General features: G+C 43.6%; 1 protein-coding gene across 4 annotated transcripts in view; it reads right to left on the reverse strand.

The window, feature by feature from the left end:
* Positions 1 to 13,833, reverse strand: part of chinmo (Chronologically inappropriate morphogenesis) — a 116,405-nt gene that overhangs the window by 79,594 nt on the left and 22,978 nt on the right. For 2 of the 4 annotated variants that reach the window (XM_033466925.2, XM_033466923.2), the window contains exon 2: positions 4,465 to 4,692. In XM_033466925.2, coding sequence (XP_033322816.2) covers positions 4,465 to 4,585 — 121 coding nt within the window. In that variant the 5' untranslated portion in view covers positions 4,586 to 4,692. Of the gene's footprint in view, positions 1 to 4,464; positions 4,693 to 5,021; positions 5,107 to 5,236; positions 5,437 to 13,833 lie in introns of those variants that run through there. The other 2 variants (XM_033466927.2, XM_033466924.2) reach the window with 2 other exon arrangements.

Raw genomic sequence — 13,833 nt, forward strand, 5'->3', positions numbered from 1 at the left:
AATTTCACAAATATATATTGTCTTTAATTATATATATATATATATATATATATATATATATATATATATATATTTAAATTAAAAATTTATAATTTCACAAATTTCTGAGCAAAACGTAGCGTAATAATTATTTATCCACAGGTTTCTCTGTAGGTTCTTGTAAGCAATCAAAAATTGTATACATAAAAGTCGCATTATTTCGTTGCTTGGAATTTATTGAGTTCCAAATCGACGATATAATTTATTGACTTGGTCGCAGCTTCGATCATGGTTTCGCTCTCGCCGAGTCCATAAAGCTGAACGTCTGAATGACCCAAAATCATGCCGACGAGAATATATCTACGATAGCATTCATACATTCGATAATAAGAACTCGGTAACCGCTGCGTCGATGCAGCGTACGATGTCAGTGGGTCAAAATTTTCGAGCGATTACGCTGCTTTGCCTCGACTGCCAGTTCCTTCTCATCTTGTTGATTGCGAGTTCCTCGCCTCGACAAACACTCGAAAAACAGAAAGTCTAAAAACGGAGTCTCTCGGGAGTTGCACATTCTTATTTATTCAGCACGTCCGATAAAGGAACAAATATCTGGCACCACGTGTTGGTGTATAGTTGCCGTTATCAGCGTCGCTGATAAATCCTACCGAAATTTTATTGACGCTGTAATCGCGAATTCTCGGTAACGTCGCTCGGCCGTCCGTAGTATTGCAAACTTTGCCACGATCAACATCGAGAATGCGTTCGATTTTGGAAAAACATAGTGCCATCGATTCTCGTGGACCAAATGGGGGCGATTAGAATCAGAAAAGTAGGCGACTCGTTGTTGTTCGATATTGTCTAGAATAATTTTTTTAGATACAGTGGTGTGAACGATTATAGACTCAAAAGTAACTCTTACATTTTTCGTGATATCTGAACAAAAGTTTAACAAAATATCGTATTTGAATATTTCTATATTAGAAATAATATTGGGATTAAAATTATTCGCAGCACTGTAGGTGGCCACCTTTAGCTGAGACATCTATACGTTTAAGAAAAACTCAACAAAATATTATAACATATTTATATACCTACTTCTTTATTAAAGATAATTCGGTAACAATGTATAAGTTATTTTAAGTTTATAATTATGCATACTACTCTATTTATTGACATTGTCAATTTTAAGATGTTTCTTCAAGGATTCAACTACTTGGCGAAGGAGACATCGTTTTTTGGTTTGCATGATAATTGTCATTTAGGACCATAAAAAGCGAAAAAGTGATACCAATTTGTGAACCAATATCCGTTGAGATGGCTAACGCGTGAAGCTAAGAAATCATTTTCATGGAAACGTAAAGAAACGTTGTCATCGATGCGTTGCACAATTTGAGAAAACACCTCAAATTCGCGATTCGTCCTGTTTCTAGTATCGTCGTGTCAATAGATCATTAAAAACTTCCTTTTCTGTAACTATAGATTGGCGATTGAAAATGATTTCGAATTCCAAATAATAAAGACTCTCGCAACTGCGACGGTATTTTACTGTTCCTAGTTACAACCAATCTTTATATTATAAATTCGTGCGATTTACCGTGTTAACGATCGAAGAAACGATATTCAAAATCGGAGTAACTGTATTACGTACACGATGGCAATCGTTTGAACACTCGAAACAATGATTAAGATGTACCAGTGTTGAATTTGAATTACTTAATGAAATAAGCAGATATTCGAGCACTTATTTAATCAAACCAATGTGATAATGAAACTCTCGAAGACTATTTTTAGGTTGTAAATATTTATGCAAAGCGTTGTATTTATTATTTTCTACAAAAATGAGCCGATCGGCAAACCGTCCACACAGCGTTTGACAAAAATATACTTCTAAAATGGAATATTAGAAACCTTTCTGTAATTTGTTCAGTCTCGATTAATAATCACTAGATCGTGGACTTTTATGCAAACTAAACATTGTCACTTTAACGATATAACAGTGTTCTTAAATTGTCTTAATATTTTTACAGCTTTGTATTCGACCTGTTCATTCTCGTTGTAATTACATAAAATCCGCAGTCCAACGATCACAGTACCAGTATACTAACTTCTTCCAATATTCGCTTGTAGTACTTATAAGACACTCGAATGGCGCGTGGTCGCAGTTTCAGGAGACACCAGAATCGAGGCAGACAACGAAGCACGAAAACATAATCAACAGTTTCGTGCGCGGCAGAGTCGCCGGTCCCACTTAATTAAGCTGCTTCGAATTCACGGTTCAATGTCACGAACTCTCCGCATTGCTTAACAAGAATGGAGAAACCCGGTCACCAGATGCTTGCGCGTCCCGATGCGTTATCGATGCAGGTAATCAACCGTCCGAGGAACGGCATCGGCCAAACCGATCCAGACCGAAACGGGGTCCCGATGGAGAAATATACGGCGTGACGGGCACATGCTGGGCTCGTTGCACCGGGCACGGTCGATGCATTATGAATGAAGATGCACATCCACGTGATATTTTTAGACCGGAAGTGGCACGGTTACGCGGCACGCGGACGACTCGCGATAAACGCGACATCGATCGCGATTATACCTATCGCGTTTATCTTCTCACCGTAAACAAGCATCGTCGTTTTCGTTTGCAATAAATCGAGCCATCGGAGGCGTTCGAACCTCGCGAATACTACACGGATTCTTACAGCGAAGAGATCGATCGCGACGCGAACGACACGCGACGCGGATGCACCGGACGCGTTGCACCGAACGCGTTGCACCGCGGCTCGCCACGGACTGCGGTTTCTCGCGGCGGATCCGCGAGATTGTTGCACTCGCAACAAGTCGGGGGAAATCGCGCGCGCCGGCCTCGTGTTCGCTCGTGTATTCGCTCGTCCGTGCACCGTGCACAAGCGTCTCCGCACTTACACACGAACGGGTCCCGATGTGCAAACCCGAGATTCGCATGCACGCCGACTGACTCTGCGCGAGCCGGGTCTCGCGAGTCGCGCGATTGGACGAAACGGGGGTAGGGGCGGGCCGATCCACCGACGCCTGCAGCTCGCCTGCAACTCGGACACGTGCACCGCGCTGCGACTGCACCCGCCGACACCCCCCAGGTGAGCAATTCAGGCGCAAGGAGTGATGGCGCTGCTTTGGTCAGACATGGAGAACGCGGCTACCAGTGACTTCGATGCTTTCGGAACGGGATTTCACCCCGTCGCGCGTGTCTCTTCGAACGTCTCATCGGCTAATCGCACGGTGTTCATTATGTTCTTCGTTATTCGAATGCTTGCGCACTTATTGGAAACCATTTCGATGCAAACGATTAAATGATTTCTACTCTTTTAGGATTCGATTGCCGAAGTCGCGGGCAAACTATAAAACAACTCAAAAATATTCAGTTTCTTTTCAAATATAGACAAATTTAATAGCGTTAAAATTATTTTTCTATCCACGATAAACGACCGTTATGAAACACCGACGAACCAATGTTTTGCTGCTTTTTATTTCGGAGGAAACATAATCTGTCCTAAAAGAATACATTGTTTCTCAATACGATTTCGAACATGGCACAGTTCATTTATCGTTATATCAGCTTCTATGTATAAAAGCTGAACGTTTTTGGGTGGTTTTACAGTTACGAGACGCGGCGTAGTTTCGGGATAATCTCGGTATAGCTAAAAATATCATCCGCTAGACATTGAGGTGGAATTTCGTACAATTTTCATGTCTCTTCGAAAAGTTGATAACTAGACTGCGGATTTTATGCGTACAAAATGGTTAAATCAAATGCAAAATAGCAAAAACATTTTAACAATTTGATAATATTATTTTATTATTGTCAACTCGTTATATTCATCAAGAATTGAAATAAGTGTCTATGTAGTTTCTGCGTCTTGAAATTTTAACGAAGACAATTTTTATTGTTACTCCCGCGATAACTCTGCTATAACACACTGTTTTTCGAACCGACAAATATTATATTATAGGATCTGTGCAAAAATCCTTATTCTTTCGTGTTCTCTCCAGTGTTTAGCTTGATTTTGCTAAAATAAAATATTCTTTTAACTGGCAGATTCGAAATATAGACAACCGCATAATTTAAGACTACGGTATTCCAATAAAGTTAGCCGGTAGGCTAGCGTGCTACCGCAGGTTTAAAACCGTTTACAAACAAAGCTATCCTTAACACGTTATCAAACTCTACGTCGTCCTTGCATAAACATCCACGGCCAGTCGTGCGCGTAACTCGCAAACGCAGCATTCGTTCGATACAATTCCGAGAGAGACTGAAAAGAAACTCCTTGGTTGTCAGTGGTATAATCGACTCGATATCGCGCGCGTGTGCCGCTTATCGGCTCGCGAACTGAATCGAAATGTCTCTCGGGAACGTGTATCGCGTGCGTATCGCGGCAACGAGCCATCGCGCGCACAGGTTAAATAAGCTAAACGAAGAAAGAAAGAACGAAAACTGATGAAGAGACTTACCCTCGCAGAACAGGGTGACATCCGTCAGACTCTCGCTTTTGAACAAATTTGAGAACGCCGTTGCTAAGTTGCTGCCGAAACTATTCCATTTGAGACAGAACTGATGCTGATGAGAGTCCATGATGCCACCCCTAGGCCCAACCCCGTGACCCTCGCCACCCCTGTCTCTGCCACCTTCGTGTAGGTGTTTTTCTTCCTGATCGCGCTCGTGCCCAACAGTTCGTCCAGCTGTACAGAAAACATGTAATTCAGTCTCGCCGGCAGCCACCACCTTCGATCGTCGATCGCCGTTCGTTCGACCAGCGTTCGTTCGTTTCGTAGCGGGCCGGCACCGGGTTCGCGACTAGGCCATCGATAACGGGCCCGTGTTCTCGAAAACCGCGACAGATAAGCGGAGAAAACATCGGGCGGCCGTTATCGGGCCGCGGTTATTCGAAGATCGGCGATCAGAGTCGCCTAACCGTGGTGTCGGCCCGCTGGCAACGTGGAAACCTCTTTCCGAGCGTACTACCGGATGTCCGCGCGGTTCGCGATAAAACCGCCGAGGAAACACCTACCGAGGCCCAGGCCCGTATTACCGTCCGTCCGATCGAGACTCAAGAAGAGAGGCAACAGCAGCACCGACGCGCCGGCCAGCACGTTTCATTCATAAGAGCCCCGCGAATGGTCCGCGAACAACAAGACCCGCGCCAACGATCGCGACTGACCTCCCGGGATTCGACCAGGAACCCACTCGACCCGCGATCTTCGATCTCTCCGGGACGCAACTCACTGATAGACGACGTGCTGTCTGCACCGGTCTCCCGTACACACGTCCACGCGGCACATGATCCTACGGGACCGATCCCAGCACTGTTCCCCGATGCGACAGACCGATCACGGGACACCGAACCGAACGACAGGCAAGACAGTTTCCCGTGATTCCTTCCTGGTGTTTCGGGACACTGGCCGCGTGCACACTGGTGGCTCGAGTGTTCGTTTCACCCGACCGAATTCGAGTCACCGACTTGCATCGCGCATCGCCGCGGCGAGGAACGAATCACGCGTAACTGTCCGTCGTCGTTGGTCCCTCTCTTTCTCTCTCTCTCTCTCTCTCTCCCTCTTTCTCTGGCTCTCGCTCTCTCTCCCTCTGTCTCGTTGGTCACGGAACGGACCTCGACGTCGGTCTCTGTCGTGCACGCGCGCGCCGGCCACCGAGAAACAGATATACACGCGCGGGAGGACCGTGCGTACGATCGCGAGGGAACCGGCCTGGCTGGAGAGAGAGAAGGAAGACTCGAAGACGTCGGCGTGGCCGTGTCGCGGAGGAACCGAAATGTGAATATGGGTCATCGGTGCCGATGCAAATGCGGTTAGAACGAAATAGTGTGAGTTCGGTGGTTTCGGGTGAGGAACCTGGTGGGTGGGGAGAGGCAGCGGCCGGGTCGGCTAGTACCGCGGGTTGGAGAAAGAGGGAAGAGGATCGTGTAGGTGGGAGACGATTCGTGGAGGAGGGACCGCGAGGAGGAGGGAAATAAGATTCGACATTTTTCGGGCGAGGGTGGGGCAGGGATTGCTTAAGGCTAGAAGTTTAGTTCGCGTGGTTCTCCGTGCCCTCTCCTCTACCTTCCGATCTTCCCGCTACTCGCTATTTCTGTCCTCGTCCAATCGCTTCACGGTTGTGCTCTCGGATCTTCTTCTCTCTGTCATTCGCCCCCCCCCCTCCCGCCCCCACTCGCTTCCTCTCTATTTCCCTCGGCCTGTAGGATGCTCGGTCTCTTTCTACCCTCTCTTTTACGCTACCTTCTCCCACTCGCCCAATCGGTTCTTTCACGCTCTCGTACCCCCTCTAACGCTTCTAAGGTATCGCGCATCCCCGCCACTTTCTAATCTAACACGTGCCAGGGCCGAAATGCGGATACGTGGCGCCACTCGGCAAGAACGGTGCGCTACGTGGAAGGGATCTTTGTGTTGCACGGTCGCCTTCGTTACCGCTGGTAGCCCGCGCGATTACGTCACCGATGGTCGAAAGTTTAATCGCGGACTATGCAGGAGCGGGCCCGTTGATGATGCACCGTGGACGAATTTTCGGGTTCGCTCGCCGCGTGCTCTCTTCGGTTTGCTGTTGAATTCGGCTGGAGATTGTGCGAGGTGATAAACTAACGTTAGCGTAAGGAAATAAAGTAATATTAGTAAGAATGCACAGATCTTGATGATTACGGGAAAATGAAATTTATTTAATTTATAATAATTGTGTATGAAATTGTGTAAAAATATAAAGTTTATAAATTTTATAATAGAATTAAATTTATCTATAAATGATTTATAGATAAAATTATGTCTGATCGCGTTTCTTAAATAAATAGTAGATAGGCTGTTTTCTGTAAAATTGGGTTGAAAATAATGTCAGGAAATAAAGTAATATTGGGCTCGTTTTTAAGCTCGTACTCCAAACAATATACAGATCTTGACGATGTTATATCTGATTGGCTTTCTTGAATAAACAGTAGATACGTTTATTTAAGATTAATCGCTTTTCGAAGGTTAACGTTACGTTCTGATTGCAAGGTAATATTTGTTTGCCAATTAATAACGGACACGTATAATACACGGATTTATCTAGATATTTATTTATACGGTTACGTCAACCTTGGACAACTTTGTATGTTCTCTTGTGAAAGTTTGCTGCCGATCAACGTTTGAATTTGATTCGAGCAGCAAGAAACAAAAATTGTCTTGTCCTGTTAAGGAAATTATTAAAGAGACAGAAGCGCTAATTAACGCAGCTGTGATTGAAACCGCGGTGCAAAGGGTTGAAACACAGTACTGTTTATTTATTCACGATCGAGTGCGGAGGATGGCTCTATCGGTTCGAATTCAAGGACCTATAGAAGTCCCGTTCTTCGAGTCAAGTCCCCTGCTCGAAAATCGATATCAAAGAGCATCCCTTTTATATCCCGTCAAACACTTTAGGAAACCGTCGATCCGCATTAACACGCCTCGCCAATCCCCGGTCCCCGTTCTCAATGATCCGTTACATCGGAGAAGCTACGAAACCGCACCGCGTTACTCAGCGCATTCTGCGGTGCTTGAAAATGAATGAAATGCTCGTAACGAATTCGTTTTCAAAGACACTCTCGCTGCTACTTCGAACGTATCTAGCAGAAGTTTCGCAACTTTCGTTTCGTATTCGCGGGAGATCGATACCGGCTTTGATCGAGCGATCTGCTCGATCAACCCTTACCATACGGTACCAGGTCCGTTCTGACCCAGACACGATGCAGTACTTCGACGTTTTATCGTTTACCAACATTTGTGACAACATCGATGTCAACCCTTTGCATTTGGATGCCCTTTCTAAGGGGACCGCCGACTAACGCGACTGTCGATTATTATGACATTATTAAGGGGATACGTATTCTAGTCTATGCTGCAATTTTTAACATTGTCTTTTAAGATTTTTGGTAAAAAAGACTGGGACACATATTTCTATCCGATTGTTTCGCATATTTCTCGCCTACATTCAAAAAGTGTACATCATCGGTTTAATGTAAAAATATTGAATATCTTGTTCACATATTTATTTACCTGAATATATAGGATTTAAAAGAAAATTCCCGCTGTTTTCTTATAGCTCGTACCATTGTAAAATAAGCCACGAGAACTTGAATCAATAAAATGTTCGCTTTCCTTCTGCTATCGTTTTAAAATATGTGTCATTTTCTAACGCGACAAGATCTCCTGATCCCTTAATTTACTCACCTAAATGTCCAGTTAAAGATAATCGTGTTTCTAATAAATGCATAAATTCCGCAGTCTACCAATTACTCGTCTGGACTTCTCTCTTTAATTAATACGTATTTCTGTGTAATTTTTAATATGTTTCGTTACGCCAAAGTGTCTAGAAACCGTGTATGTAAATGAATTCTGAACATCTTGGGTTGTTCGAGCGTGTCGGGAAACGTTAGCCCCGAAATACAGTTTCGTGCGGATAACACGCGTGTTCGATCGGAGATGCAACGAGGAATTTTCCTGAGGAACAGCGATTCCCCGTACTGAATTCTCGACAGAATCGCAGTCGGCCGACAGGACGGTGGCGCGCGACGCTACGTCGCAGAGCGCAAGAACACGAGGAGCGTGCGTTCGAGTCGAGGTCACAGAACGAATTTACGAGCGACTGAGTGAATCGGGACGAAATGAACGGCTCGCGTCATTCCCCGTTCCGACAATGAGCGGCCTCCGACGTTCGAAGCAAGCTGCGCGGAAAGGTGGTGCAAACCGCTGTGCCACAGTTCGCCGCCGCCTTTCAATGCCGCTTAATGCGAGCTTTACTTGGTATTATGGCAACGCATCGATCGAGCTGCGCCTTCGTGGAAATGCTGGCGTGTGGAATGGAACTCTGCGATGTTACTTGTGCTCGCGCTAACTGCGGGGCGGAGGAGCCGAAACTGCCACAATCAGACATCCTCGAGCCTGATGCCTCGGCCTGTCTTAGGATCGAATATCTGTCGGCGGCACGAGATAAAACCCTTTCGTTAACCCAAAGTTCGACCTCTACCGGGAAACTATTTGTAGCTTCGCGTAACTTTGTCGTCACTTACCGATTAATCATGTTTAATAGCCGTTTCTGACGAGTATATTTTTCTTGACCGTAGCTTTTTTTTCTTTATCAACGCTATGCCGTCCGCAGATCTTAGATACGATTCTTTTGTTCGACGCCGGCATGATAGCTTGGAAATTTTAGATTTAAACAAAAATGTCGAAGATGGCGGTAATACAAATTCCTAAAATTAAGCCTCTATGGGCCCATGTAACTTTCAAGTCACAAGCTGATATATCCACATTTTACTAAATAATTTTAGTTCTTTTCACAAGATGATGTATACGCCTTAATTATATAATGCCTTTGCATTAACCGATAACAATATTGATGACGTTTGGCAGCACCATCAATCTGAAATGTCAAAGTAAATACCTTGCAAGTTGTCTGCAGACAGAAACCAAAGGGACCATTTTGTGCAATTGAGATTATTTGTGCTTTTGTCGGTGTTTACTAAATAAAAAAAAGCGTATGTAATATCCCTGGGTTCGTATATCAATAACAATTTATTTATTTGCATTTCAATATAATCATTTTGTTACTATTTGTATATGATACAGTTTTGTAACTTTCAGGTTACATTGGGATATTGTGGTAGATTCGAGTGTATTTAGGATAATAGTTGTGCTTTCTTCTATTTTCAAATTTATATATCAAATACCCAAAATATGGATACAAAATCATATAAAAATAGAAGAGGAATTAGAGTTAGACACATTAGCGGTAATAGATCCGAAGATTCTTTATTAGATTCTAAATCCGATGAAGATCATCCAGTAACATTTACCCGACGTCGCATAAATATTATTAACAGTGACAATGAATTTAGTACCGAATCATCATCATCAGATGAAAATTCAGGATCACAAAAAACTGTTTGGCAACCAGTTCAAAATGCAACGTACATCAATGTTTAACGCCAAGTGCAAACTGTTTTATGGAATTTCACGCTCGAGCTTCTGTGCACAAAAATTCAAACGTTGCACACAAGCCGCTATTACTTCAAAGTTACAAAGTGTGAATTAATTATAATAAAATTATTTAAAGTGGTAAATTTCTTTATAATCTCCATATATAGATTTATAATCGTTGATTTTCTGTTGCATAAATTTTTTTATATTTCAGAAAAAAATTCGGCCCATAGAGGGTTAAGATATGTCATCCAAGAATTTTCGTACTTAAATCTTAATTAAATAAGCACAATGCTATAGTTAGTTTGCTGCCTTTTAACACCCAAGAAATATAGTTCAAATGTTATTTGTTTTTTTCAAATGGCACCAAAGTGATACCACCGGCATACAACAGATAGTTTTTGCATGGCACCAGCGTGGTGCCACCGGACGGCATAGTGTTAACAGCAATACTACTAAACGTACCGTTAGCCTTGCGAAAGGATATTCACAATTTCCCTATGGATTTTATTATCGACGCATCTGTCATGTAACATTTGTACGTATCTGCTCAACAATTGGTCCAATATTCTCCACCTTGCGATCGTAACTTCGCCGCAATCTGAAATTTGTCAACAACTTCTTCGCTAATTTCTGGTAATTTCGACGAAAAGAAACTTCGACGTTAAATTTCTCAAAAACTATTAACCGTCTGCGCCGATAAGCGAATGCTATTAATTTCAATATTCGAAGCTCTGCCATTCTGCAAAGGCTAATGAAAAGGTCAGAGTTACACTTGGAGATCCCTCCTTGTAAGTACGTAATGCGTTCGGATTCTGTCGTCAACGATTTACGATCCCCACGGTCCGCGGTATCAGTCACAATCACACCGATATGTACGTCCCTGGTCCGCCAAAATTTAGTGTGCACTCCCTGCCCCGGCATTGCGTGCGTGCAAGAGGCATCGTGTCTCGCGAGGGACGGAAGAGAAAAGGGGAAAGAGCGTAGGAGTCGAGGGGAGCGTAACGAGAGAATGAGATGGGAGATGAAGAAAGACGGGAAGAGAGAGAGAGAGAGAGAGAGAGAGAGAGAAAGAGAGAGAGAGAGAAAGAGAGAGAGAGAGAGAGAGAGAGAGAGAGAGAGAGAGAGAAGGGGAGCTCGAAAATAACAGAGTTAGACGTAACACTAAAGAGTAATGAAAGGAAGGGGTACGAAAACGGGTGGGGAAAGAGCGAGAGAGAAGGTAGATGGAAATTCGGGCGCTCGAGGCAACGCTGCGTGACGCTTAGCGATGGGTCTCGCTCCGGTAAGTTTTTAAACTATTAGTTCGGAGAAAGAAGAACGATCTGTGCTCCTCTCGAGACACGAACCTTCGAATCGAGTACCAAATGTAAGTAGCGAAAGACCGTCGTACGTTGGTAACCGGAGCAATAAGTGGAAAGGGGATGTTATGATCAGACTTATCGGACGAGTAGTGTTCCACTATCACTGAACGCACTGCAAATGAAAATGGCAATCGATTAACGGTCACGGAGGACAGTTTGTAATTGAAGGATGAACGGCGACTGGATCCAAGATCGAACCGAGAAAACGAGAGTATAGCGACGAGATCAAAAATATCCGACAGGGACTTTTCCGATGATCGTTTCGTGGAGTTGAAGATACACAGAGAGTGACTTCTTCGGCCTTCGGTCCTTTCGACGTGGAAAAGATCTTTTGAAAACAAATGAAAAGGTCCCAAGTGGACGTGTCCAAAGCGTTAGAGACGTTGTCCTCGCGTTTCGTTCCGCTTAGCCTCTTCGCGAGAAAATATACAATCGTCTGGTCCCAAACCTTCGAGGGTTTCGCGAGAAAGATAACGTCTTAGTCTCGAGTTTCAAATTGCTTACACAATTTATCTTACTGTTTTCGTTATAATATTGTGTATCTACCAGATACGCATAGTCGTATAGTTATGATTATACCCGAGTCTTCCTAGCAATTGAACAACGAAACGGAACGATTTATGCTGTATTCTCTTCATCGTCAAGATACGTGATAGCGTATCGACGCCAAGTAGATGACGGCGAACGTTACCGCGTATACATTTACCCGCCGTGTACTCGTACTCGCATATTCACGTTCACATAAAACTAGAGAATCATAAAGTGTTCTAAGCGTATGAGGATTTAACAGTGCTAGATATACGATTAGTATAACAGTCTGCATCATAGTAGACTCCAATACCTCGAACATCGTGAACTATAGTTAATGTTTCGTCTTCAAGTTTATACAAGGTTATATATATATATATATATATATATAACCTTGTATAAACTTGTATTATAAAACTTATTAAACTTGTATTGTACAACCTTGTATTATAAAACTTATTAAACTTGTATTGTACAACCTTGTATTATAAAACTTATTAAACTTGTATTGTACAACCTTGTATTATAAAACTTATTAAACTTGTATTGTACAACCTTGTATTATAAAACTTATTAAACTTGTATTGTACAACCTTGTATTATAAAACTTATTAAACTTGTATTGTACAACCTTGTATTATAAAACTTATTAAACCTGTATTGTACAACCTTGTATTATAAAACTTATTAAACTTGTATTGTACAACCTTGTATTATAAAACTTATTAAACTTGTATTGTACATCCTTGTATATATATATGAAACATTAACTATAGTTCAATATAATATGTTGCGACGGCGGATCATTCTCGTCGAAAGACATTTAGCGGTGTCAAGAAATAATTTATTATATTTACACCATTTTTTCGCTTAGTCCAATTAACTCATCTTGAATCCGTTCAAACATACGAGTAGAATTATTACATCGCACTTTCATATGCTCTATCTATTCATAATTGTATTATGCGTGTTACTGTTTCACGAAGGGGTTACAATTGAGCGATGTTTCATAATAGATATGTAAGGGGTTAAAAGAGAATCGATGTATTATTTTACATATTTATATCATTCATAATTTATATTTTGTGCAATGTAACAATTTTTAATGACGCCTCAGAGTGATCGCTCGAGTGCAGAGGGTTAATCGCATTTGTATATTTCTGGACTTATAAAAATTCGATAACCGGTTCAACCGATTCTATTGGAAATATTGGAATTCTCGATAACTGTTTTTTTTAAACTGTTACGCGTAAACGTTATCATAAACAAAAGAACCGAAGGGATTTAGCAAATTTTACTAATTCTAGAACGATCTGGACGCAGCTCGAAGCCATCGCTATCAGCGTACCATCGCGAGCGGAGGAAAGCGAAAGGGAAGGCAAAGAGCCGAGAGAAAGAGAGAAAGAGAGGGAGGGAGAGGGAGGGAGAGAGAGAGAGAGAGCGAAAAAGAGAGAGACGGAGAGCGAAAGAGAGATAGAAGCAATTGCGGCAACGGAGCTAAGGGTGGGGGATATTGCGTGTCGGTGGCGGGAGGGGGGAGACTAGCGGGAGGATCGAGGAGGCTCAAGGTCGCTGCGGGGCCGCACGCGCGCCCCAGGCCACGCACACTCGGCTGCGTAACCCGCACGCACACGCGCACGCACTCGTGCTCGCACACGAACAGGCTTGCGCACCGCGCTGCAACAGGGCTGGCCGAGTGCGCAGGGGATGGCGGAGTTTCGTGTGTGCGTGCGTGGTGCAGCGCACACGGGGTACGCGCAAGCGCGATCCAAGGGGCGCGCGCGTTTCTCTCGGGCAAGGTGTGTGAGAGCGCGCCGGTGATATCGGCGCTGATTTCACGCGTGCGCGCGCGAGCACCCGTTGTACGCGTGGGTGACGATGGCTCTGCGTGTGCGTGCGAGCCTGTGTGTTTCGGCCACCGTAATTCGCCGGTTCTCCTATGGCGACGCGTATTATGTCACCAGGTCCGGCCTGCGGAGAAAACACG

This window comes from Megalopta genalis, chromosome 4, assembly GCF_051020955.1.
Source record: "Megalopta genalis isolate 19385.01 chromosome 4, iyMegGena1_principal, whole genome shotgun sequence".
NCBI classification, from domain to species: Eukaryota; Metazoa; Arthropoda; class Insecta; order Hymenoptera; family Halictidae; genus Megalopta; species Megalopta genalis.